Genomic DNA, 24675 nt, shown 5'->3' on the forward strand with positions numbered 1-24675 from the left:
GACTAAGAGCAAATAGTGTTTAGCATGCTAAATCCAGATGAGAGGAAACTGATTCCAAGGTCAAGAATGTCTTAATTCTGTAGGACTTTCCTCTGAACTTAGACTAGTATCGGTAGCAATACATATTTAATAGGTTATTATTGTGCATCTTCTTTCAAAACATCTCCAGTGCAGTGTTCAACCATACTGCTTCTGACAATTTTTCTGGGTTGAAAAAACAATGTTGCCATAGTAAGCGTTTCTAACTTCAGCTTTCTGGAGGAACTCTTGCCAAGCCACAATAGCAGAACAGAAAACTGAAATGCATCTCTATTTCTGGCAGGGAATTCTGCGTACTCCAGACACCATACGCCGTTTCCAGAGTGTTCCAGCACAGCCAGGACAGACTTCCCCTTTACTCCAGTATTTTGGTATTCTGCTTGACCAAGGGCAACTGAATAAGTACGAGTCTCTGGAACTTTGCAGACCAGTGCTTCAGCAGGGACGCAAGCAACTTCTGGAAAAATGGTTAAAGGAAGATAAGGTATGTTTGGGATGGGTACTTCTAGGGACTTGAAGGGTTGTAACTGCCTGAAAGTGCTTTTTTTTTGAGAGGAAAACTCATCTGGGCAGCTTCTCAATGCACTAGAGTCATCAAACAGTTGAGATAGGGTGAACATCTGTCAATTTTCTTCCAAGATGGTGTTGTCAAGCTGGTCCTTAATGTTTTGGGTTTTGTTCAGTAAACAAGAAGAAAAATAAGGAAGAGCATAATAATGCACTTTAGCGTAACACTGCCAGGGTTGACCTACTGTATTTATTTTTAACAGCTGGAGTGCTCAGAGGAGCTGGGAGACCTTGTGAAATCTGTAGACCCTACGCTAGCACTTAGTGTCTATCTGAGAGCCAATGTTCCAAACAAAGTCATCCAGTGTTTTGCTGAAACAGGACAAGTCCAGAAGATTGTTTTGTATGCTAAGAAGGTGAGAGGAAACTAGAGTGCTATACCCATTCTCCATTTAGGAATAATTGGTATCTGAGATTCTATGTAGTACATGCTTGGATCTAAGGTTCTGCTGTTATTGATTACTCCTAGACTTCATACGTGTATCCTCTCATACTTCCCTATATAGCCTCCTCCAAATGAGGAAATTGTGACTGGGTTGTGTAAGCTGGTGACAGTAGCTTATACCGAGCTCTATATGTGACAAGGCTTGTTCTCTTGCCAAATTACTACTTTTCACTATCTCTTCAGGTTGGATATACTCCGGACTGGATTTTCTTGCTGAGGAACGTAATGAGAATCAGCCCTGATCAAGGACAGCAGTTCGCCCAAATGCTTGTTCAAGATGAAGAGCCTCTTGCAGACATTACACAAGTAAATAATTTTATTGCTATGAAATGTTAACTCTGAGGCCTTACATTGGTAAAAGGAGCCATATTACATACCATTAGGGAAAGACTTTGAACTGTATATTTGGGCTTACTTCACTGGGACAGTGCTGTTTCTTACTTAGTTGTCAGAACGTAAGTGGCAGCTTTATGCAGTAGAAGCTGCAATTGATGTTACTTTGTCTAAGTGTGCTTCCAGGTCCAAATCAAAAGCCTAATATATATATTTTTTTGCAGATTGTGGATGTTTTTATGGAATATAACTTAATTCAACAATGTACAGCCTTCTTACTGGATGCACTGAAGAATAATCGGCCCTCAGAAGGTCCTCTGCAAACACGTTTACTTGAGATGAACCTCATGCATGCACCTCAGGTATGCTTTGAGAGTTATACTGGTTCAGGCTTGTCTGTAGCTGAACTAGCCACTAGTTTGTGGTCTGTATCAAACGCCTCAGATAAACAAGTAAAATTATGGAAGCACCTCTGCTTTAGCTATAGAGTTGTAATTCCCTTTTTTTTGTAAGTACTTCAAATCCCTAAGATACTATCTGAAGTGAAGAGAAACTTTCTTGATAGAATTTCTGTGTGTGTGGCTGTTTATATGGAGCTAAGCAACAAATTGTGGCAGTGCTGTGGAAACTGACCATTATTACTTTTAGGTTGCAGATGCTATCCTGGGAAACCAAATGTTTACTCATTATGATCGGGCTCACATAGCTCAGCTGTGTGAGAAAGCTGGCTTGCTACAGAGAGCGCTCGAACACTTCACAGACTTGTATGACATCAAGCGTGCAGTAGTTCACACTCACCTTCTCAATCCTGAGGTATGAAATCAAATACCCTGAATCTAGCAAAAACCAGGAAAATGATCATTTCTTTCAACATTGATTTCAGCATGTGCAGTGTTTTACTTGGGTCTGAAATGGCTGATGTGTTTCTGCAGTGGCTAGTGAACTACTTTGGCTCCTTGTCAGTAGAAGATTCGCTGGAGTGTCTACGTGCTATGTTATCTGCTAACATTCGTCAGAACCTGCAGATCTGTGTCCAGGTAGCTTCAAAATACCACGAACAGCTTTCGACACAGTCACTGATTGAGCTGTTTGAGTCCTTCAAGAGCTTTGAAGGTAAGTTCGTGCTCCTGTCCCTAGCAAAAGGCTATGAAGGCTGCTGAAAGCCATATTTAGCTTAAGTACCTCTTCCTCAAAGCTGTCTCGAAACCTGACGTAAACCTTAAAGCTCCCCTTTTAAGTTGGGTGCCAACACTCAGTATTCCACATCTTGGTTGTCTGAAATATTTCAGTATTTTGGAATGCTACCAGAAAGCTTTGAGCTGTAGACAACCTAAAAAGTCAAGTGTTTGCAATTGAAGAAACTACTAGCGTTCTTCCTTTGTCCAAAATGCTCATACTAGATTTGTGTACCCTTTGTAAATTTCTGCAGTAATCTATTTTCAAGTTTTCTTGTAATCAAAACTAGGCAGACTTTCTCAGAAGCTAATATTTCTCCTATCGAGAACTAGCAAAATAACATGTTGACTGTTTCCTTCAAGGTTTGTTTTATTTCCTGGGCTCTATTGTGAACTTCAGCCAGGATCCAGATGTGCACTTCAAGTATATTCAAGCTGCATGCAAGACAGGACAAATTAAAGAAGTAGAAAGAATCTGCAGGGAAAGCAACTGCTATGATCCAGAACGTGTTAAAAACTTCCTCAAGGTAACATTTGGATAGTGGTGGATTGTCTTGAGTTGCTTGGGGTTCTGATAAAGCGTGGTCTGTGTTGCCAATGAAACGAGACAGCTTTGTGAAAATAGGATTTTTCCTTTGGAAACTTCAGCCAAGTGAACTGTGGTTTAACTCTGCTAGGATATGCCAGTCCGTGTGAATACATGCTAACTGTGGCCATTCCTGCTGAGATTCAGAGTATCTCTAACATGGTTCTGAAGAGTGGAAAAAGATAGCACACTCTAAGTTCAGATTCTATAGCCTGTTGTCAGTACTTAGCTTATTGATAAATGTAACTTTGTTAGAAATAGTGGAAACGGTGTGGGAGGGGAAAACTTTATCTGGGAACATTTCCTGCCTTCGTGTCTGTCAGCTATGTAGTATAGTCTTAGATTTTGCTGATCATATCTGAAGATGGCAAAACTCATTTGAAATGAGAATTCTATTTAAAAAAAAACTGGTTTCACTGAGGTGTAGGGTATGTAAATTGATCAAGCCAGCTAAGTTAAGTTATCAAGCTGTCAAATTCCTGATGAAAGCTATTGTTTTTTGTGCTGTTCCGTGTCTGGAATGTGCAGGACATGTACCAGGTAAATCTCCCAGTACAGGCCTCCCTGTGTAAACTCCTTAACTATAATTTGTATATGTAGGATTATATTCTGGGATGTGCATGTTCAAATAAGTGATCTGAAATGCATTTCTGGACTAGTGTCCAGCACACAGGCAAGCTTTTGTGCTGTAACTGTTGTAATTTGAGGCTTGGAATGGTTTTAGCTAACTTAATCTGGTTAACAATTTTAGTACTAGCTTGATTCTTACTGTTCTCTAAATCCATTGCTGTAAGGTATCACAGGACACATGACACTTGAAGTCAATTCTATTCATAAGCTTTCTGTTGTGATCTACAACTCAAGTCTTGGTTAAATTCCTTTTGAAATCCCAGAGTGCTAATCCTGCTCACCAAACACCAGTGGCAACTAAAAATGTTACCTATAGTTTAGACTTACAATAGCTGTACTGTGTTGTAAAACTTCATAGATCCTGCCATGCAAAGAAGCACGGTTAAACTTCAGAAAGCTTCTTGCTGTAGGCCCTGATATGGGTGCTGTGAGTATTCCTTTTTGCTGCATATTGCAAACAACAGGTTGAATAATACACTGTTGTTATTTGATTAACCATTGCATTTTGAGCTTTTCAAGTTCAGCTGCTTTAACAGTTTGATTATATTTGTCTGCTTAAGTCTGAGAACAAAACCAAATAATGGAAGTTCTTCTCCTTGTAGGAAGCTAAACTCACTGACCAGCTGCCGCTCATCATCGTGTGTGATCGCTTCGACTTCGTCCACGACTTGGTGCTGTACTTATATAGAAACAATCTCCAAAAATATATTGAGATTTATGTACAGAAGGTAAGCTCCAACTGTTCAGTTGGCTTTAGTGAGTCAAACTGATCAACCTTTCTAGTATTGTACGCAACTTTAGGCATGGTGTTTGTAATTATTTGGCAAAAAGTCCCATACTTGAGTGACACCTAAGTATCTACTAGTGGCCTTTGACAAGTTAACCCTTATGGGAGTCACATCTTTTATTTATTCTTCAGTCAAACTGAGCAGTAATGCTGGTAATGTGCCTCATAAAGGAGGAAGACTTGGTAGAGTAACTATGGGTTTCTTAAGATAGTTTTAACTTCCAGCTTCGGGGCAGGGAGGGCAGGCAATTCTCCTGTACAGTTTCCTGCAGGGACAAATTGGCTCACTCAGCAGCTCTTCCTATGGGGAATGGGCACTAGTGAGCCACTGACTGTTGTGACTGGAGAATTGATTGATTTTTTTTTTTTTTTTTTTTCAACTGTGCTCAGAACCTCAGGAGGTGGGGGGAAAAGGGGCAAGAAGGTGAGGTCACTCTGAGCAAGTAGCCGTCATGTGTTCTATGGGGATAAGTACTAACTAGCTGTGCTGCGTGACAACGTGCTGACTTCTTAAAATGATCCTGTTTAGGTGAATCCAAGCCGCCTGCCTGTTGTTATTGGGGGACTGCTTGATGTGGATTGCTCTGAAGATGTGATAAAGAACCTTATCCTTGTAGTGAGAGGCCAGTTTTCAACTGATGAACTTGTTGCAGAAGTTGAGAAAAGAAACAGGTATTAAATTTCTGCGAGTCTCTTAATACCGCTAGGCTGGTAGTGGTTATAATGTTCGTTCATCCATGCGTGTCCTCATCAAGTAATTAAATCTGGTAATGACAAGCAGAAGCTGCCTTTGGGAGAGAAAGCAGCAGCAGTCTGCTTTAATTCTTGGCTGAGTGAGGACCTCCGTTAAGCAGCCTTCAGTAGTGAAACAGAATGTAAGCCAAAATGGAGTACTGAAACTCTGGTTTAATTACTGACTCCTTCATACACTAAAGCTGACTTCCACAGTGAAGAAACTATACAAGTGGTTACTTACTCAACCTTTAATGCAAAAAAAAACCCACCTTCCTTCTAGGCTGAAACTACTTCTGCCCTGGCTGGAGGCAAGAATTCATGAGGGTTGTGAGGAGCCTGCAACACACAATGCGTTGGCCAAAATATACATTGATAGCAACAACAACCCGGAAAGATTTTTGCGTGAGAATCCTTACTATGATAGCCGTGTCGTTGGCAAGTACTGTGAGAAGAGGGACCCACACCTGGCCTGTGTGGCTTATGAGCGTGGACAATGCGACTTGGAACTGATCAATGTACGTATGCCAGAACAGGGGACTTGTGGGTCAAGTGCTACTGTGGATATCACGGGGATAGATACTTCAGGCTGACAATTTCCTAAAAAGTACTAAGGTAGAAACTGCTCACTTGCAACAGAATAGGTAGCTGTTTGATTGGCCCTTTGTATGTGAATGAGAAATGGGGCTTTCCTCTGTGAATTCTAGAATGGGGGGGATAATGGTAGTATCAAAGCCTGAGATTTCTAGCCTGCGTCTCAGGAGAGCTTATTTGATGTTGCAGTACAATTAGTTTGTCCACTAGTAGGCTCGAGTAGTTGTGACTTCATTCTGAAAAGCCTTTGCCTTTCACTAGGTGTGCAATGAGAACTCTCTCTTCAAAAGCCTTTCCCGCTACTTAGTTCGCCGCAAAGACCCTGAACTGTGGGCCAGCGTACTGCTGGAAAGCAACCCTTATAGAAGACCACTAATTGACCAGGTACAACAGCTAAAATGTTAAGAGCCTTTACTGTCCTAACTTGACTTGCTTGCACCTAACTCACCTGACTTGTAATTGACTCTGCCCACAGGTTGTACAGACTGCGTTGTCAGAGACCCAGGATCCTGAGGAGGTGTCTGTTACTGTGAAGGCCTTCATGACTGCAGATCTTCCCAATGAGCTTATTGAACTGCTGGAGAAAATAGTTCTCGATAACTCTGTATTCAGTGAACACAGGTGTGTAATGTCCAAACTGGGTCACAAGGAACTTGAATTTATACCTGATGGGAGCGTTGAACTGCTGTAATATGGAACAGCAAACGAACTAGGAACTTTTCCAGAAGGGAGAGTGAATCTCTTGTTCATTACTTGGTTTATAGTAGTATTTTCTTTCTCTATTTAGGAATCTGCAGAACCTGCTAATTCTCACGGCTATTAAGGCTGATCGCACCCGTGTCATGGAATACATCAATCGTCTGGATAACTATGATGCTCCAGACATAGCCAATATAGCAATCAGTAATGAGCTCTTTGAGGAGGCGTTTGCCATCTTCAGGAAGTTCGATGTGAACACATCGGCTGTACAGGTATCTTAAAATCTGTCCATAATAACTGTGATGTGTGCATCCTCACACGAGGACTTTGTGAACTCGTGACTTCAGTAGTTAACACCAGTTAGCACCAAAAGCTGCTCGGTGTCTTGTCCTATGAAGTAGAACCAGTATTCAGTGTGTATTCAGTCCTGTAGTAAGGGAAACTTGTTAAGCATAAAATCATTAGTACTGTGTGCATTGTCTAGTGTTGTCTGTTTCTTAAAAGCAATCGTGGATTCACTGAAGAGCTGTAACATGAAACACAGTTTTAGTATATTGTAAGATTTCATAGGTAGTGACTGATTGTGGTAACCCTCTCTGTAGGTATTAATAGAGCACATTGGAAACCTGGATCGTGCATATGAATTTGCTGAACGCTGCAATGAGCCTGCTGTGTGGAGTCAGCTGGCTAAAGCACAGCTTCAGAAAGGGATGGTAAAGGAAGCAATTGACTCATATATTAAAGCAGATGATCCTTCCTCGTACATGGAAGTTGTTCAAGCTGCCAATGCCAGTGGTATGATTAAGTTTTAAATAAAACTTTGCTGTTGAACTTGCTTAGATCTTTTGCATGGTCTGTTGCTCAAACTGCAGTTCTGTCAAACGTATTTCTTGATGTAAGCAGAAGAATCTCATCCTTCAAAGACAGCCCTAAGGAAGAGTGGGAGAGGATACTGTACTGAATTTGCAGATAATTAGTTGTCTTATGGCTACCTTCTTTACCTAGCTGGAGACTTCAGTCAGAGCAGTTGCTTCTAAGGAGGTCTTTGCATGCGGTTAATACCAGAATTGACTCAGTTGGGCCTGTCATAAAGTGACCTTATCTAATGTAGCACATGCAGTATAAAGGCTAGCCTTAATTGTTGGGGAATGTCTACTGAAATATTTTTGTAAGACTAGGTTGAGGTGGTAATATAACTAAAGCTCCAGTGATCTCAGTGGTGGGAAGTAAACGTTCTGAACTCTGTTTGATAGGAAACTGGGAAGAACTGGTGAAATACCTTCAGATGGCACGCAAGAAGGCCCGGGAATCATATGTGGAAACAGAATTAATCTTTGCTCTTGCTAAAACAAACCGTCTGGCAGAGCTGGAAGAATTTATCAATGGACCTAACAACGCACATATCCAGCAAGTGAGTGAGACTGATTTTCAGTTGTGCTGTATCAGCAGTGAGTGTTGTTGATAAAGTGGTCTTGGATCTTCCATCTCTGTGGAAACGTAGGTCTTGAACCTTAAAGCCATTTCCATTTTGGTAGTGGCTTGAATGCTACATATTTTATTAAGTCTGACTGAAAAGCTCTTGTAACTTGGCTATGCCCTCCTACAGGTTGGCGATCGCTGTTATGATGAAAAGATGTATGAAGCAGCTAAGCTGTTGTATAACAATGTATCCAACTTTGGCCGTTTAGCCTCAACTTTAGTTCACCTGGGTGAATACCAGGCGGCTGTGGATGGTGCTCGGAAAGCAAACAGTACTCGCACGTGGAAGGAGGTAAACTTACTGCTTGAGTAAGTTAAAGAACTCCAAAGCTCTAGCCTTTTCAGAGGCTTTTTACAAGCTGTAACTCAACTCTCTATTCCAGGTCTGCTTTGCTTGTGTTGACGGAAAAGAATTCCGCCTGGCCCAGATGTGTGGACTTCATATTGTAGTGCATGCGGATGAGTTGGAAGAGCTAATCAATTATTACCAGGTAATTAAGCTGACTGCTATCGTACAGTCAAAGGCTGAGTTGCCAGTAGAGAACTTAGTCTAAAGCTGGCACTCAGTCAGATTAGTTCCTAATGTGAAACATCTCTAACTGTTTTTTTTTAGGATCGCGGCTACTTTGAAGAGCTGATAACTATGTTGGAAGCAGCACTTGGACTTGAGCGAGCACACATGGGGATGTTTACAGAGTTAGCAATTCTTTACTCCAAGTTCAAACCGCAGAAGATGAGGGAGCACTTGGAACTGTTCTGGTCCAGAGTCAACATCCCCAAGGTGAGATGCCTCGGACTTGTTAAACCTGAAACTTAAAACACATCTGTCAGGATTCTGTGTACCCTAGCTTTTGCAATAGCAGGACTTGAGAACTGATGGATACTGATAACAATATATATTGATTGGAATTTCTAAAATGCTCTTTCCTTAGGTTCTGAGAGCTGCAGAACAAGCCCATCTCTGGGCTGAATTGGTGTTCTTGTATGATAAGTATGAAGAATATGATAATGCCATAATCACAATGATGAATCACCCAACAGATGCTTGGAAAGAAGGACAATTCAAAGATATCATAACTAAGGTATTGCTTTCGTAGTGGAAGGAGGGAAACTTTTAAACTTTATGTGCACTTCCATTCTTCACTAGTAGTCTGTTTAAAATTGAAAGGTGTTGATACTGCCACGTAATCTCAAAACGAGTCAATTACAGTAACTAAGAAGACTTCTAGAGACAGTCTTGCATTTGTGGCTTGGTTGTGCTGGAATATCTTAAGGTTATGTCCATCTTTCATTTGGATTCCTTTACAATCAAGCTTCTACTCTGAATGTACATCTTTGTTCGTCTCTAGGTGGCCAATGTGGAGCTGTACTACAAGGCAGTTCAGTTCTATTTGGAATTCAAACCTCTGTTGCTCAATGATCTGCTGATGGTGTTGTCCCCTCGACTTGACCATACTCGTGCTGTCACCTTCTTCACAAAGGTAAATTTTCTACTATCCAGATCAAAGAATAAGTTGCAATTGAAAAAGTATTTAGCTGTAGTAGCATTTTAAGACGTTCTGCTACTTCACTGCCTCGCAGGGAGGATGCTAAGGGATGCCTCCAGAAAGTTACCTTGACTTAAGTTTATCTGTCTGCTTCCTTGAAGGTTAAACAGCTACCCCTCGTTAAACCTTACTTGCGCTCTGTTCAAAATCACAACAACAAATCAGTGAATGAGTCCCTGAACAACCTCTTCATTATTGAAGAAGACTACCAGGTATGTCTTGTCTTGAAAGAGTAGTGTCTGAAACAGGTATGGATTTGTGTTATATGTGATTCAAAACAGAAAAATCTACTCGTGAACTCCAGACAAGTTCTGTTCAAGCTGGCTTCTGTGTCAGTACTAACCTAATGTTCTAAGTCTGTCTTTAATGTCTAGAAACACAGGTTTCTCTCTTGTTTTCAGTAGATTTGGCCTGCTTGCTGTTAACTTACATTCCTTAAGTGTACGTTCTTTGCAGCTTCAAGCTGGGCTAGCAGTGGCTAGGGAAGGATTAAGTGAAGAACTGTCAGTGACATCTTGGGAGCTTTCTGGGTTATTCCTACTGAGGAGAGTGACAGATTCCTACTTTGAGTGTGACAGATCTAGCTTTTATTTAAAGAAAACAATGGCTGCTAAAGAAAGAATTTGAAGAAAGGTCAAACAGTTATGTCTAGCTTTTGTAGTGTTTGTAGCCTGTACAGTAGATATTCAATCTCTTAACCTCAGAATCACTACTGAAAAATATAAACTGGAATACTCTGAATTCTGTGCGTGTCAAATGCTAGCTTCTCCAAAAAATGTAGATTTCTCTGCAGCTCTAGTTAGAATACTTTATCTGTGTAGTATTACGAATACGGGACTAAGATGTATGGAAAATAATTGCATCTTTGAGGATGCAGTTGTATTTGTGAGATGCGAGTAACTTTGTTGTTCTTGACTCAGGCCCTTAGGACTTCTATAGATGCTTATGACAACTTTGACAACATTTCTCTTGCTCAACGTTTGGAGAAACACGAGCTGATAGAGTTCCGAAGAATTGCTGCATATCTGTTCAAAGGAAACAATCGCTGGAAGCAGAGTGTAGAACTCTGTAAGAAAGACAGACTGTATAAGGTAAGACACGTATGCAGATCTGGTGTAACGTACTTGACTTATTTGGAGTCTTTTAACTGACTTCCAAACTCTCAAATTTGGCATTTCTTAACTTTCCAGTCAAGCTGCATCTTTTTTGGATGCTCCCAGGTGGTGCCTCTTGCTAATCTGGCAAATCTTGCTGCAGAGTTCTTAGAAACAAGTTGTAGAATGCCTCTCTCTGCTAATGGCAGTAATAATTAGGTAAATACCACATCCATGTCAGTGAATATATTATGGTACATCGAGCTAACGAGTCTCTCTTCTGTTGTAGGATGCAATGCAATATGCTTCTGAATCCAAAGATACTGAGTTGGCAGAAGAATTGTTGCAGTGGTTCTTGCAGGAGAACAAGAAAGAATGCTTTGGTGCTTGTCTCTTTACCTGCTATGATCTTTTAAGGCCTGACGTTGTCTTGGAAACAGCGTGGAGGCACAACATCATGGACTTTGCCATGCCATACTTCATTCAGGTCATGAAGGAATACTTGACCAAGGTAAGAGCAGGTGCTTCTCCACCACTGAAAGCTTGTTAGTCACTGTGGTGCGTATGCCTTGAGACTGTCTGCTTGCTACTAACATTGATATGGGCTTTGTCAAATGTCTGTCTGTCCATGTCCACACTTATTTTTCAGTCCATCTGGGGAGAGACTTCGCCCTCTAAGAGACTGAAACATTTGCAGACTCCACCCTTTCTACCAGTTGCAGAACATGCATCAGTAGTATTTGCCTGACCGTGGGCAGTGTCTCAAGTAGTTCCAGAATTCAGGCTTTTTATATGCCATGTCAATTGGAAATCCCAGCAGGGGATAAGCTAACTAAATTCTAGACTGTATACTAAAAAAGCTTTATAGCTAGAACTTGAGTTAACTTTGTCTGCTGTGCACTTAACTTTAAAACGTGGCTCTGATGCTTAATGACACTAACAATCTGTTTGACTCAGCCCTCGCTTGAAGTTGCATTAGGATGGCGAAAATGCTTGGGAGTGTTCTGACAGACTTGAAGCAGATAAGTCACAGCTAAACGCTAGCTGTCACTAGCAAAATTTGCCCTGCTGAAGCTGTTAGTGTATGTTATTAAAGAAAATGGCCTAAATCCCTTAATGTTCAAAACTCTTTCTATGAGAAGTAAAAATTTAGTTCAGTGCTTGAGTCAATGAAATCTGCAGTGCCTGTTTGTCTAGTAAACTTGCCTGGCTTTTACTCACAGAGGCAGGACTCTGTAGTCCTGTAGGGATCTGCTATCCTTAAGTGCTGTACTTTGGGGGAGGTGGGGACCATCTAAGCAATAATGTTGCTTATCAGATATGCCTGATGTACCAAGGTAATACTAGGCCTCTCTTGGGACTGGTAGTCCTGGAGTAGGATTCTTAGATTAAAATGTGACCTCCTGAAAGGTTAGGCTTTAACTCTAGCTGTAGCTAATGAAATCAATGCAGTTCAATCTGACAACAAGCAGAGCTGCCTTTTTAAAGCAGATACTTCTGGTGTATCTTTATTTTCACTCTCCTGTACCTTAATTATTTCTTCCCTGACACTTTTGTTTCTACCTCTGATATGCTAAATATGGAATTTGATTTTTCTAAGCTGCACCTTCTGAATTCCTTTGCAGGTTGATGCAATAAAGGAAAAGGTGAAAGTTGATTCTTGTTTTCCATCTTTAAGTCTGGAGGACTAAGTCTAAGGATTCTGCATGAGTTTTTTTTTCTTTCCTACGTTTATTACACTGCTGCTACTGCTTTTTCCCCAAACAAAATATCACTAAAGCATATGCAAATTGTTTAACTGGATGAGTAGCTAGTGCAGTAGGACAAAAGTAGATTCATTGCTACTAATAAGCTACTAGAACCTCAGGAAGGGCGTACAGGTGATCAGTTGGATCACAGTCAACCTGCTGTCAAAGGGATAAACAAATCTTGCTATTTGACTGCCAAACTGACTAAAAGAATGACTTACAGTAAGGAATAATTAAGTCTTTTGTCAACTGTCTCTGAGCCATAAATCAATATAGCATTTGCTAGTTATAAGGGCTGTGATCCAGTTTCTGATCTCTTGACCATTACTAATGTGTGCTGACAGTAGGCAGAATAGATACTAGCTGCTTCAGAAGAGACTCTTCCTCATTCAGGTGTCCAGTTCTTATGGTGCTAGTTTAATCCACATGGTGCTCTAGTTCCTGTAGTAACTTAAAACCTCAGCTTTTAGATCAAGTCTGTGGTTCCCTTCCCTGTAGTAAATTTCTTGTAGCTGTGCAAAAAGAAACAAGACTGCCTTCCAAGCTCTTCAGCTTCATTAAATTTCTCTTGCTACCTGTTTAAAAAAGAAAAAAAAAAAAAAAAAAAGCAATTGCTATTCTGAGGCTACTCTGGGACTTGCCTTTTGCTATGCGATGTTGCCCCTCCTAAGGGTAATCTCTTAGGCTTCTGTCCATCTTCTTCTGTACAAATACCACTTCAATTCTCCTTAAAACCAGCCCTAGTTTGAGTTTTCCATTAATGTGGTTGAGCAAAGGGCAAACTGACAAATGGCTTCAAGATGGACTATGTGCAAACTGCTTCTTGGTGATGAGATGACTGTAAATACACCACTGGAACTCAAGGCTAACCTGACTAAAATGCGTAGTGTAAGGTCCTTCAGCAGCTAGTAAGCGAGGCAGTAAGAAAGCGTGTGTGTGAAAAAAGGTAATTGAACTGCAGTGTTTGCATAAACTACGCATGCGTAGCAGTCATTGCAATTACATCCCACTATCCTTAAGCTACAAGGCATTGCTGTGGGCTGCGTGTGGTTTTTTGGGGGGAGCCTGTATGGCAGTCATCTTCAGACCTCACTCCTGCTTCAGTACTTTTGCCTCTTTTTCATGCACACATAACACAATAACATTGAATGCATGTTACTTTTCCTCTGCAGCTTATTGCAGTCCCTGTGGAAAAGCCTTTTAAACAATCTTGTAACAAGCGTGTAGGGTACTGAACCTGATGAAGCTCAAGCAAGTGCTGTAAGAACCATCCTGTAGGCTGGTTACAGACTTGTTCTTGTAATTGCTTGTTAAACTTTGAGGAGAGGCATCAAAACTGGGTCAAAAATGCATGGAATGTCCTGGGCTGGAGGCTTTCCAAGTGTATGTAAACCAGAAGCCTCTACTGACTAGCGATCTCTGCACATTCTCCTTGGATCTGCATCTCTAAACTTGTGCTTTCATGTTCACTGTGTTGCTATTTTGAGCTAAAACCAGTGCAGTTCTCAGCACGGTTTCTGGAAATGAGTCTTAAAGGATACACTCATGCACTTTGACAACAGCAAGCCAGATACCAGTGTGAGATGACAAAAAGGCTTGCCATGGGAGCCCGATCAATGAATGAACTCAAAGCTCAGGACTTGCACCACTTCCTGGAGTAATGCCTCTAGTTGAGGTTACAAATTAACAGGTTTAAGGAACGTATGTTGTAACTTGCAATTAAGAAAGAAGAAAGCTGTTAGTGCTGCCTGCAGGTAATTGCTAAGGTGGCACAGTTAAGCTGAAACCTGCTCAACTCGTGGATGTTGTTGTAACTGAACAAGTAATGCTGACCCTGTGTAAGTACAGGAGACCTGTCTTGGAGCTCCTTTATTAAGGACACATGAAATGAAAGACTAATCTGGTTTGCGAGTTGTCTTACTGTTTTACAAAGTAATTGGCGTGATTGTTTCTGACTTCACTCTAAATCTTATCTCTCAGGTAAAATATCAATACCTAATTTTTATGGTTTTAGTTTCAGGGCCTGCCTTAGACTGTAACAATGCTGAGTTTCCTGGTATCTGTTTTAGTAGGAAGCGATGCTTCACTACAGAAGAAGTTTCTTCTCTTCCTTTTTGTAGGGGCGGGCTAACAGCACAATCCCACTTGCTGTGCAGCAGAGTGAAGCTGGCTAGTCTTGTCCTGTTATTGTGTGTAAAGCTCGCACAAGTTGAGTATTTGTGGGTTTAGGCTGACTGCCACACAGTTCTAGAGTGGAAAAAAGCAAGTCTTATACACATGCATTCTCTGCATTTGAACTTAAATTGCATGAGTGAATGGGTTTGGAAAGTGAAATCTTGAGGCTCAAGTGACATGTCGGATGCTATTGCAGTCTGCTCCATACAAATACCAACTTCAGATTACTTTGCCTCGACGTTATGTTCAGGGAAACGTCTCCAGGTCTGAACGCTGTCCTAGCAGTTGCTCCAACACCAAAGATCTCCAGCTGACACTGTGCTAAAATCTGAGTGTGTTGACTTCAGGCTGTTGGTTTGGAGCAGTTGGAGCAACAGTCACTGATGAGCTTACTGATGTCAAAGTAGCTCTAGTCCAGTATGGGACCTTTCATACAGAGCTTCAGCCTGGAGCCACTTTCAATGAAGTTCCACAAATCCCTCAATTAAGGGTTTTTTTCAGGAAACGGACAATCTTGACTGCACCAGTACCAACATTGCTACTTGAATTGATCTGAATTTGTAAATGGTCTCCTTCTCTTGATGGGTGTTAACATACCACTAAGGCTTTTCCACTTCTCTGCCATGAATAAGTATCTCATCTAGAGGAGTTGTTTTAATTGTTGGTCTCGATTCCAGGTGGATAAACTGGATGCATCAGAGTCCTTGAGAAAGGAAGAGGAGCAAGCTACTGAAACACAACCTATTGTTTATGGTAATATTTCGGCTCATGTGTTGTAACATATTTGGCTTTTATATCAGCACTTCCTTATTTTCTTCCAAGAACTGTTCTTCATGCGAAAGCAAGTCTTAAGGAAGTGTGTTCTGAAATACTATGTAAAGTACAACTACATTACTGCTGCTAAGGCCGTACAGGGGCTATGGGATTTAAGATTGTCATGTCCCATTACGGGAGTGTTTTCTAGAGGGATGCAGCGTGGGAGCTGTCCTAGAAGTGCATTATTTAGATCTTGCTATTTTTTATCTTGGGTATTCATATCCAGATTATTCCACTGATTCTAGTTAATTCCAAATACAAATTCTAACCAGCGGTAAAGGAGCCTTCAGTCTATAGCTGGCATCTCTAGTCACCACATCCTGAAGCAGTGCAATAATTGTGAACTATTAGCCCTGAGGCCACTGGATGCAATGTTTCCAAGACCTAGCTCTGCCTACTAAACTGATAAGTAGTTTCATCTATATTGCCTCCAAAGCAAAAGATTTTGTAACAGTTTCTTTAGGCACACTTAGCAATTGGGCGTCTGACCATGTGAGGTCTTTTGGGGAAATATCCATTCCAGCTGCTGCAGACTCCAAGCCAGTTGATAGGGAGTTATTGTTGAACACGCAGAAGTCAACAGGGAAGCTGCAGGAATTCCGACTGAGCTGTCAGTAGCTGGCAATAAAGGTGGGACTTGTGTCTGTTCTGTCTTCCAGGTCAGCCACAACTCATGTTGACAGCCGGACCCAGTGTTGCAGTTCCTCCACAAGCACCTTTTGGCTATGGCTACACTGCACCACCGTACGGGCAACCGCAGCCAGGCTTTGGGTACAGCATGTAAGGTGCAGCACAAGTCTGTTTGGAGCTAGCATATTTTCTTACTGAAACTCCACCGTCCCTCCCCGCTTTAACTCATAACAGGGAAAAAGCAAGAGTTCTGCCTCGTGTTCTTGTAACCTTTATTTCATGAAGGACTGTTTTTTCTAGCGCAAACTATTTGAATCACTTATGTTAAATCTTTTTCACATTCCATGTCATTTAGATTTTACTTTAAAAGGGGAATAGTTTAAACAACTTTGTTCAAGTGGGCTTTTGCAGGACTGCTTATTACCATTAAGTCTATTGTGAAGATTCTGATTTGCACTCTATAGTGTTAAACTCTAATATTGAATCTTAAGTTCATCGTATGTGAGCAGCTTACAGTATGTACTGTCTATTCTAAATGCATTTAAGTCTCACTGTATATTCAGAGAAAGCTGAAGTGAAGATACTTGTATTTGACCTTGCAAGACTGCTGACAGAGACAACACTAATCAGCATATCCTACCCTGGTTGGATTGCATAGCTCTAAAAGAATTTAAAACGCATACAGACAACCTTGCCTGACTTAAAATGAGTAAAAGTTTTTTCCTTAACCTATGCAGGTTTTTCCAGTTATGCATATAGAAAATGCTAGTGTCTTTTTGCTCACTCCATATGTAACAGATGACCTTATGTTGTGCTGTATCCTGTGCTTTTGTGGGACATTCCATTCAGGAACAGAGCACCATGATTCCAATCTGTGTATTTACTAACCCTGCCCTGAGGTTTGTGTATGTTGGATATTGTGGTGTTTTAGATCACTGTTTTGAGTGTACAGAAGAGAGAATTCAAGCATATTGCTGTTCAGTTTTGTTTGTGCAATTTGAAATTACTCAATTTAAAAATAAATTACTGGACTGTGGACATGCTGCATAGTAGTAGCTTCACTTTACTGTTTTCAAAAAGGACCTTCAACCTCAAACCAAGTATTACAGTGCTAGTAGTGTGGGGCATACAGGTGCATACACTTAAGGGTAGGAGAGGCCATTAGAACAGCAGCAATGGAGAACATTAGTGGTGTCTTGCACTGAGGGGATAATACAAGAAAATATGTAATGCTTTTTCTATAGAAAGATTATGCCAGACAGAAGAGAATAGCACTTTTCAATAGTTGGCTGCATTGTGGTCAACTGCAGCATCTTTGACCAGATGATACATTAGGATTGTAGTAGGGTGTGTCAGTTAAATTGAGATTATGTTCTAGGTATGTAAGTTGCCTTAAATATATTTAGCTTCAAATAAAATGGACTTAAATGTTTCTCTATGAATACTGTCATATTTGAGCGTAATGGATATTAGAGCTGGAGCTACGTCCTGTCTCTTAACCAGAAGCTGTGGTCAACATCAGGTTCCAGAGCTGAGGCTCAGTTTCCTTCCTGCTTGCTCATGTGAACTTTGGTTTGTACTGAGCCTCAGTTGAGCAGAGGCAGAACCTATGCACTAGTGTGATTTTAACTCTGCCCAGTTAACTTCCAAAATCGAGTGCTTCCTGAAATCCTATCTTACTGAGTATTAGCAGCTCCTCAGAGGTTAAAGTTAGTTCCTGTTAGACAAACTCTTTGTGTGGGTAACTCCCAACACAGTGGCTAAATTGGGAACCTTGACCTGCATGCAGCTTCCTACAAATGCAGTAACTGCACAGCTGCATCCAGAAAGGAGTACAGCTTGCATCCTCCCTTTAGAAGTGTTTACTGGCTGTTAAGCACCGAGCTGCAAACCCTGTTTAACTTGCTCAGTCTCATACCAGTTACGAGGTATTGCATCAGCTGCCAGACTGGAAACAACACACTGAGTTAGCTACAGCCATCTCCATCTGAGTGGGGCAATCTTCAGCTGCTTCAGGATGTAGCCTTCTCTGAACTAAAGAATACGTCGTTCAAAAAAGCAAACAAAAAAACTCAAAACTCAGGCAAAGGAAAGGGTGGAAACTTACTTTTAGCACAAACCTCATTCACTTATGCCTCCCTGGAGCTTCTGTTCAGCCAGTAAACCACACATAATGCAAAATCCTCAATCCACTGCCCATGTTTTAAAAATACAGGATTCCTTCTTAGGGGTGGTAAAACCGTCAGCTCCGCTTTTCCCAACTCCACCAAGCCTAGAATCTTCTTTCCCACTTTAGAATGCAATACATCAGCTAGAGAAACTCACTAACAGTATTAAACTTTGCAAATTTACATCTTTTACAAAAAAAAAGTAACTTTATTTCTACTCGGAGAACACATGGAAACATCCCCAATGTTGGATTTTACCCCTTCAGCACTGATGTATACCGGTGTGCTCAAATTTCTTTGGTCCCCAGCTCAGAAGAGTTTTAGATGACCAGAAACTTTATCTATTACATCAGCCGGTCCCGGCCCGATACCGAGGACTGTCTGGGAGCCTGGCGCTATCTGAGTGCGCCCAGCATCCTGTATTAAGCTCACAGTCAGTCCCAGGCGCTTGGCATCAGCCAGCAGCTGGATCAGAGTCTCTTCGTCGGGAGCTTTGAGGACCACCTTGGGCTGCCCGCAGTACTCCCACTGCTTCAAGAGCTCAGGGTTCCTCCTTTGAACTTGCTTGTAGGCAGAAACGGCCGCGTGGGAACACTGCGCTGCTACTTTCCCCTTCCCCATCTTCAGATCGTTGCGGACGATCAGCACCATCTTGAACTCGCCCGACTCTCCCATGATGTTGGCTTCGGTCCCGCAGCTGCCGGCGGACGCAGCCATGGCGCGGTGCTGCCGCAGGAGCCGCCCGCGGATGCCCCATCCCAGGCACACGCCGCAGGCGACCCCCGCGAGGATGCTGAGGAACCCGGGCTTGGAGAGGTAATCCATGGCGGGTTTGGGAGAGGGGCTACGGAGAAAGAGAGCTTATTGGAATCAGTGCACCTGGTTATTAAGAGACCGTATTTGCTAGTAAGGGAGCTAGTCCCTTTTCAGGCAGTGAGAACGCTCACAGCACGTGGCCTTCCCCTGCTTTCCCAGCACCCAAATGCCACGGGCAACACTGTACAACTTCCCCAGTGACTCGGGAAGCAGGACCCCTACGTGACGCGCAAACCGGTGACAGAAGCACCGCAATGTCACCGCCCATAGTGCGCCTGAGGGCGCCTCGGGCCTCACGCAGCCCCAGGCCTCACAGGGCCGGAGATATTCGAGGCCGACGAATGAAAGAAGGACGAAACGGGTCGGGTCCTCGGGTCCTCTCAGGGTCCTCAGAAGGGCCCCGCCCGCTCACCTGCCGCCTCCGCGCGCCCACCACGCCGCTGCCGCCCCGCTACCGCCCGGAGGTGACGCCACGGCCCCGCGCCAACGAGAGTCAGGGCAGCGCCTCCCGCCTCCGCTCCAGCCGCCGCCCGAAGAAAGGAGCGCGGCGCGCCGGAAGTTACGCACTCAGCGACTTCCGGTAGGAGGTGGGCAAGGGGCGGGCTGGCTCCGCCCCTACTTCCGGGTTGGCCCGGGCCCAGCGGGAGCAGCCGGAGCGCGGCGTGGTGAGTGCGGAGCGGCGGGACGGCACGGCACGGCACAGCACAGGACGGGATCCTGTTCGGCTTTCGGGGCGGCTCTCTGCCGGGTGAGTGTCTGTCCTTATAGCCCCGCGGCGGCACCGGTACCGCTTTCCCGTGGCGCCCCTCAGCGCGGCGGCCGCCCCGCTCTGCTCCCCTCAGGCCCCGGCCCCGAACCCCGGTCTCCATGGCGACAGCTCTCCCTCAGAGAGATGCCGCGGCGCGGTGCCCGATGGCCCTCAGGGACCGGGGCAGCCCTCAGTGGACGCTGTGGGGAGCGGCCCCGCCGCGCTGTGCCGGCCCGGGGCCGGCAGGGAAACGGGAGCGGCCCGGGAGGGGCCCAGGTGGGGTCCGGGTCAGCCGGGAGAGCCCTCGGGGCCGCAGAGGTGCGGGGTTCGGTGGGCGGGCGGTGCTGCGGGCAGCTCCTCACCGGTCCGCTTGGGATCCGCGCGTCACGTTGGGCAGAAGCTCGGCAACCCTGTGACACAATCGCCCAGTGCCGTCCCGAGGGACGGTGCATGATGACATAGGGAGAAATCCGTCCTTTGAGCTGCAGAGAGAGTCGAATTCCGATGGTCTTTATCTGCTTCTCGGGCGGAGATGTGCTCTGCTCTCCCGGTGGGCTGCCCTTCCTGCCCCCGTTATCGGTTATCCCCGTTCCCAGAGCGTGGCAGTGCCCTGTCCTGCGGGCTTGGCTGAGTAGGCCCACATCCCTGAGGTGTCTCAGTGCCACCTTCTGTTGATGGAAATCAGCATTAACGCTTACATGTGTTTGCCTGGTTCTTGGCTTTCTATCTGATGACAGCTAGCGATGGCAGAAGGTACTAAGCAATAAGACTCCTGCTTTCTTCCAGCTGCTCAGACGTTCTGACAAGTCATGTAGGTGACCTGAGGGAAGGGTTGCTATGTGTGTCACTGTGTGTGACGGTGGCTGTTTATCCACAGAGTGCCATGAAAGCAGGTTATCCGCCTTGAGCTGCACGTGTAAAACTTCCTCGGGGTCCTCTCCTGCCCTTGTTCTCTCTGCTTTGCCAACAAGTGGGTATCCTGGTTTAGTTCATGTTAATAACATGGGTTGAGCTCTCCGAGGTTGGGAGGGGATGCAGTGTTACCCTTTGATGCCTTGGAGCATGTGAAAAGGGCTTCATAATGACATTCCTCTTTCTTTTAGTCCATTGTTTCTGCAGCAGGGAATGGACTTTATTATTACTATTATTATTATTATTCCTTATTGGTAATAGATAATCAAAGATTACCTCATCCTTTGTTTTCAGATGAGAGTTTGAACAAACACATTTCCAGTTGTGCAATGGGTGGTTAGAACTACTTGTTAGTTTGAGCTGAGCTCCTTGTCCTACTTAGCAATGAAATCAATGGGACTTGTAACCTCTGTGGGAAGGGAGAGGAGGGCACTCAGCGGCTTTGAAGTGGGGATTGGGAATGGGAAAGGTGAGTGTGCCGGGAGCAGGGATGGCCTTCCAGCTGGGAGCTCTGTGCCACATCCACTTCAAAGCCTTCTGAGTCGCTGTCTTTGAATGTCTTTTCAATCTGTCAAAGCTGTTTCTGACTAAATTGTATGAATACTGCTTGTTAGAATGTCTGGATGCATATTTTGGGGTCTTTCTCTCTTTTTTTTTTTTTTTTCCTTAATAAGTTCCGATTTTAAAACAGAACGATGATTCCTGATCTATAGTAGGAGGAAATTATCACCTTCAGTTAGAACTTTAACTCCAGCTGGCTGGAGAAGTGTCAGCTGGATGGACTTTGCTGCTCTGGGAGGACGAAGGGCGCAGCCTCAAGGCTGTTGCAACACCGCGCTGTTGCTGCAGCAGGTTGGAAGCACAGCCATGGAGTTTGGTGCTGCACTGACCAGGCAGACCTGGGGAGAAATGCAGGCTGATGGGTAGGCCAGTGTGTTTTGAAGCTGTCGACTGAATATTCTCCCCTCTTACAGAGCTCAGAGTCAGCCTCTGGTTTGCATTGTGGGTAAGGTGTTCTTATCGGCTGGCCGAGACAGCCCTGGTGTGACCTGTACTGGTTCCATTAGTCTCTGACTCCTGGTTCTTTCCCAGCTGCAGTCTAGCAGGCATTCTGTTTTGTGCGGATGCGTTTCCTTGTGGCAGTGACCTTCCTTTCCTCTCTGGTGCATAGAGGGGGCCTGACCACAGAGAGCTGTGGCACTGCTGGGATGTGTGTGCGCGGCACCACTGCAACTTGCTTGATCTTTCCTAAAAAGATCTTCTTTTGGAACATCTTTTTGGAAAAATAGGAATTTTATCTCTGAATTGTAACATTACGCTTTTTTTGGTAACTTCCTCTGGCTACGAATTGGAAAATAGGTCTGGTGCACAGAGGCATGACCCACAAAAAGGAAACCTGCGGTCTTTAACTGAATTACTTGCCCTTTCCTGTGAGGGATTAAACTGTTTTAGTTAGAAACATGTTTTTTCGTATGGGAATAAATGTACTCCTATCAAAGTAGCCCATTATAGCTGTGTCTGTGGAGACTTCGTACATCTCTCGGATGTGTCCTAATTTACTTTAATTGAATGCATCCCATGAGCGTTAAAGGACAGGAAAAATAAAGCAGTTACTTTTTATATTTTCTGTGGCTTTTAGGAGAGTTATTAACCTTCAAGTCAGGGAGGGTGTCAGTCCTGTCCTACCTGAGGACGTAGTTGTTCCACTGGCTTCAAAGGCAGAAGAAGTAGTGAAGAGTGGAGCGGTTTTACGGAGCCAAAGGGGTATGTAACGCTTCACTTTGAGACCAGTCTCATCCCTTGTTTAAAGGTGTTGGTGTGCAGGCAGTCTGCCTGCTGGGGGAGGGTGCTCTCAAACCGTTCCTTTGCCAAGAAACTGTGAACTTAATCCCTGGGTAAACCGCTGCCTTTGTTGGAGTGTTTGATGTCTGAAGGAATCCCGCGAAAGCCCAGCTTTTGTTCTTTGGTTTTCTTATCGTGATTGAAGAGCAGGGAGGCAGGTGAAGAAGGAGTCATTATCAGAGAAGTTGAGGAGAAGGAAGAAGCAGAATATTGGCTGGACTGGAGCACGTGGCTTAAAATGCAAGAAATGAGAAAAGGCAGAAAACGGTGTGCTGCTGAGGCGTCTGGGGGACAACATCAGCAGAACAACCTGAACTATAACCCTGATTCCAGCAGCTGAGTGACTTGTTGCTGATAGAGATGAGGGTCAGGGCTCCAGGGTGCTGCAGGGGGAGAAGTGGTAAGAATTAGGGATTCAGACGCCATCTGGGAAAGCAGTGAGATCACCGAGTGAGCGTCACAGCTTCCTCGCTGTTCCAGCGCCATAGAAAGGAGTCCTCAAAACATCCTTAGTGCAGTAGTGAGGATGGTGTGCTCCTGCCAGCACCCAGCTGCCTCATCTTGAGCTCTTTCCTTTGACGTGAGTGCACCCAGCACAGAGCAACCTCCGAACGTTGCGAAGAAGGGACGTCTGTCCTCTCTGATCGCAGAGCGCAGAACTTGCAGTGCCTTGTGTTCTTATGCTCCAATGGCTTGTTATGCTTTCTTGCTCTGACACTGGGAAGCACCAGTCACAGCCACGATAAGCCCTTTTCGTTGGCCAGTTGACGTTTTGCCCAGCAATAATTGTCTTTTTGTGCTTCACGTTATGGATTGCACTACAGCTGAATAATGCATTGTGGGCTGTTTGTTCAGCCCCACAAAGAAGTTCTGTGTGACCGCAGCTCTGACACAATCTAAACTGCTCTGATACAACAGCAGCTCAGAGTTGTTTTCCTCGCTCTTTTAAACAGTTTATATCTGTGTTTGCTGGTAACTGCTCAGTGCACCGGGCACGTTTCTTTTTGGATGGGAGCTGTGGGTCTCTTCAGGGTTCGGAAGAAGTGAGGGTCTGTTTAGCAGCTGGAATGTGATTTTCTTTGGTGAGCTCTCGTAGGTTTGGTGCGGACATGAGGACGTGGCGTCAGTGAACGAAGGGTCGCTCCATTTTGGCTCAGTCTCCTGTTTTAAATAATCTCCAGGTGGAGACATCACTGCAGGACCGGTAACTCTTACTGGTGTCAGAGAGGTTGGCAGATCCGGGAGCTGAGCTTTGTGTGTGCACACACCCTCCATCCCTCGTGCTAATGTGCTTTGAGTATAATTAGGCTGTGGTAAATTGAGAAGGTCTTTCTGCAACCAGTACGGGGCTGGTTTCTGCATCACTGCCCTTTGGGACTGACCCTGCGATGGGCACTAAACCTTCCAGTCACCTGTGTTCTCAGATAGGAGTTTTTGGAGTACTTCTGCAGAGTGGTGGAACTCTGGGACCTTCTTAACAGGTGCTCAACCTACACAAGTGAGCAAGGGGGTTATTTGTTTTCGCTGTAAATACTGCTTTGTGCACTCGAGGTAGTGTTAAGCAAAGCTAATCCCAGATTAGGGCCTTCCCAGGCAGGCAGGGTGCAACTGGTTCTGTTGGCTGCGGTCGTGGAGGCTGCGTGTAGGTAGCAGCGCGCCTGGGAACTGCAGAGACAGATGGTTTTTGTGTGCCAGTGGTACTGAGGGCATTGCAGAGGGAGCACTGTGCGTGGCCGAGACCTTCGTGTCCAACGGAGAGAGAGTTTGCATTGAGTGGGTTTGCTTGAAATGGAATGAAGCTGAACGCAGAGAACAAACCAACTGAGACTTCAGTGTTGAAGGCTGGATTTGCACAAGGAAAAGAGATGAGCTTCAGAGCGAGCAACGCGTGGCTTCCGCTTGAGGCTTGGGGAAAATTTTCGAGTGTTTGTTGCGTTTAAAGGCGAAACATTTATTTGCCATCAAATTTTAATTTCCTGCACTAGGCAGTTTTATATAACCTGTCGTTTTAATATCGCGCTGCTTCCCAACGAAAGCAGCGTATCAAAACCTGTAAATCAAGCTTCCTTGCAGAGAGAATTGTCATGCAAACGAGTTGCCTTCGCTTTGTGGG

The 24675-nt window shown here is 44.1% G+C and overlaps 3 protein-coding genes across 5 annotated transcripts in view; 2 read left to right on the top strand and 1 right to left on the bottom strand.

Moving 5' to 3' along the window:
* Positions 1 to 17508, top strand: part of CLTC (clathrin heavy chain) — a 30160-nt gene extending 12652 nt beyond the window's left edge. The window contains exons 8-32 of one of the 2 annotated variants that reach the window (XM_021416130.1): positions 323 to 523; positions 810 to 962; positions 1235 to 1357; positions 1609 to 1746; positions 2033 to 2197; positions 2317 to 2497; positions 2923 to 3086; positions 4378 to 4503; positions 5092 to 5234; positions 5578 to 5812; positions 6150 to 6272; positions 6364 to 6509; positions 6676 to 6859; positions 7190 to 7382; positions 7841 to 7998; positions 8194 to 8358; positions 8450 to 8557; positions 8680 to 8847; positions 8999 to 9148; positions 9416 to 9547; positions 9715 to 9825; positions 10534 to 10704; positions 10997 to 11218; positions 15308 to 15383; positions 16106 to 17508. In XM_021416130.1, coding sequence (XP_021271805.1) covers positions 323 to 523; positions 810 to 962; positions 1235 to 1357; positions 1609 to 1746; positions 2033 to 2197; positions 2317 to 2497; positions 2923 to 3086; positions 4378 to 4503; positions 5092 to 5234; positions 5578 to 5812; positions 6150 to 6272; positions 6364 to 6509; positions 6676 to 6859; positions 7190 to 7382; positions 7841 to 7998; positions 8194 to 8358; positions 8450 to 8557; positions 8680 to 8847; positions 8999 to 9148; positions 9416 to 9547; positions 9715 to 9825; positions 10534 to 10704; positions 10997 to 11218; positions 15308 to 15383; positions 16106 to 16230 — 3861 coding nt within the window. In that variant the 3' untranslated portion in view covers positions 16231 to 17508. Of the gene's footprint in view, positions 1 to 322; positions 524 to 809; positions 963 to 1234; positions 1358 to 1608; positions 1747 to 2032; positions 2198 to 2316; positions 2498 to 2922; positions 3087 to 4377; positions 4504 to 5091; positions 5235 to 5577; positions 5813 to 6149; positions 6273 to 6363; positions 6510 to 6675; positions 6860 to 7189; positions 7383 to 7840; positions 7999 to 8193; positions 8359 to 8449; positions 8558 to 8679; positions 8848 to 8998; positions 9149 to 9415; positions 9548 to 9714; positions 9826 to 10533; positions 10705 to 10996; positions 11219 to 12332; positions 13102 to 15307; positions 15384 to 16105 lie in introns of those variants that run through there. The other variant, XM_021416131.1, reaches the window with a different exon arrangement.
* PTRH2 (peptidyl-tRNA hydrolase 2) lies at positions 18430 to 19624 on the bottom strand. The gene is made up of 2 exons (XM_021415444.1): positions 19473 to 19624; positions 18430 to 19088 (listed from the first exon to the last, which is right to left on the bottom strand). Exon 2 carries the CDS (start codon positions 19067 to 19069, stop codon positions 18554 to 18556), a length of 516 nt encoding a protein of 171 aa, XP_021271119.1. The 5' UTR covers positions 19070 to 19088; positions 19473 to 19624; the 3' UTR covers positions 18430 to 18553.
* Positions 19661 to 24675, top strand: part of VMP1 (vacuole membrane protein 1) — a 57747-nt gene continuing 52732 nt past the window's right edge. The window contains exons 1-2 of one of the 2 annotated variants that reach the window (XM_021416172.1): positions 19688 to 19808; positions 22360 to 22484. The gene's annotated coding sequence lies outside the window, so the exon portion shown is untranslated. Of the gene's footprint in view, positions 19809 to 22359; positions 22485 to 24675 lie in introns of both variants that reach the window. The other variant, XM_021416171.1, reaches the window with a different exon arrangement.

This window comes from Numida meleagris, chromosome 18 (genome assembly GCF_002078875.1).
Source record: "Numida meleagris isolate 19003 breed g44 Domestic line chromosome 18, NumMel1.0, whole genome shotgun sequence".
NCBI classification, from domain to species: Eukaryota; Metazoa; Chordata; class Aves; order Galliformes; family Numididae; genus Numida; species Numida meleagris.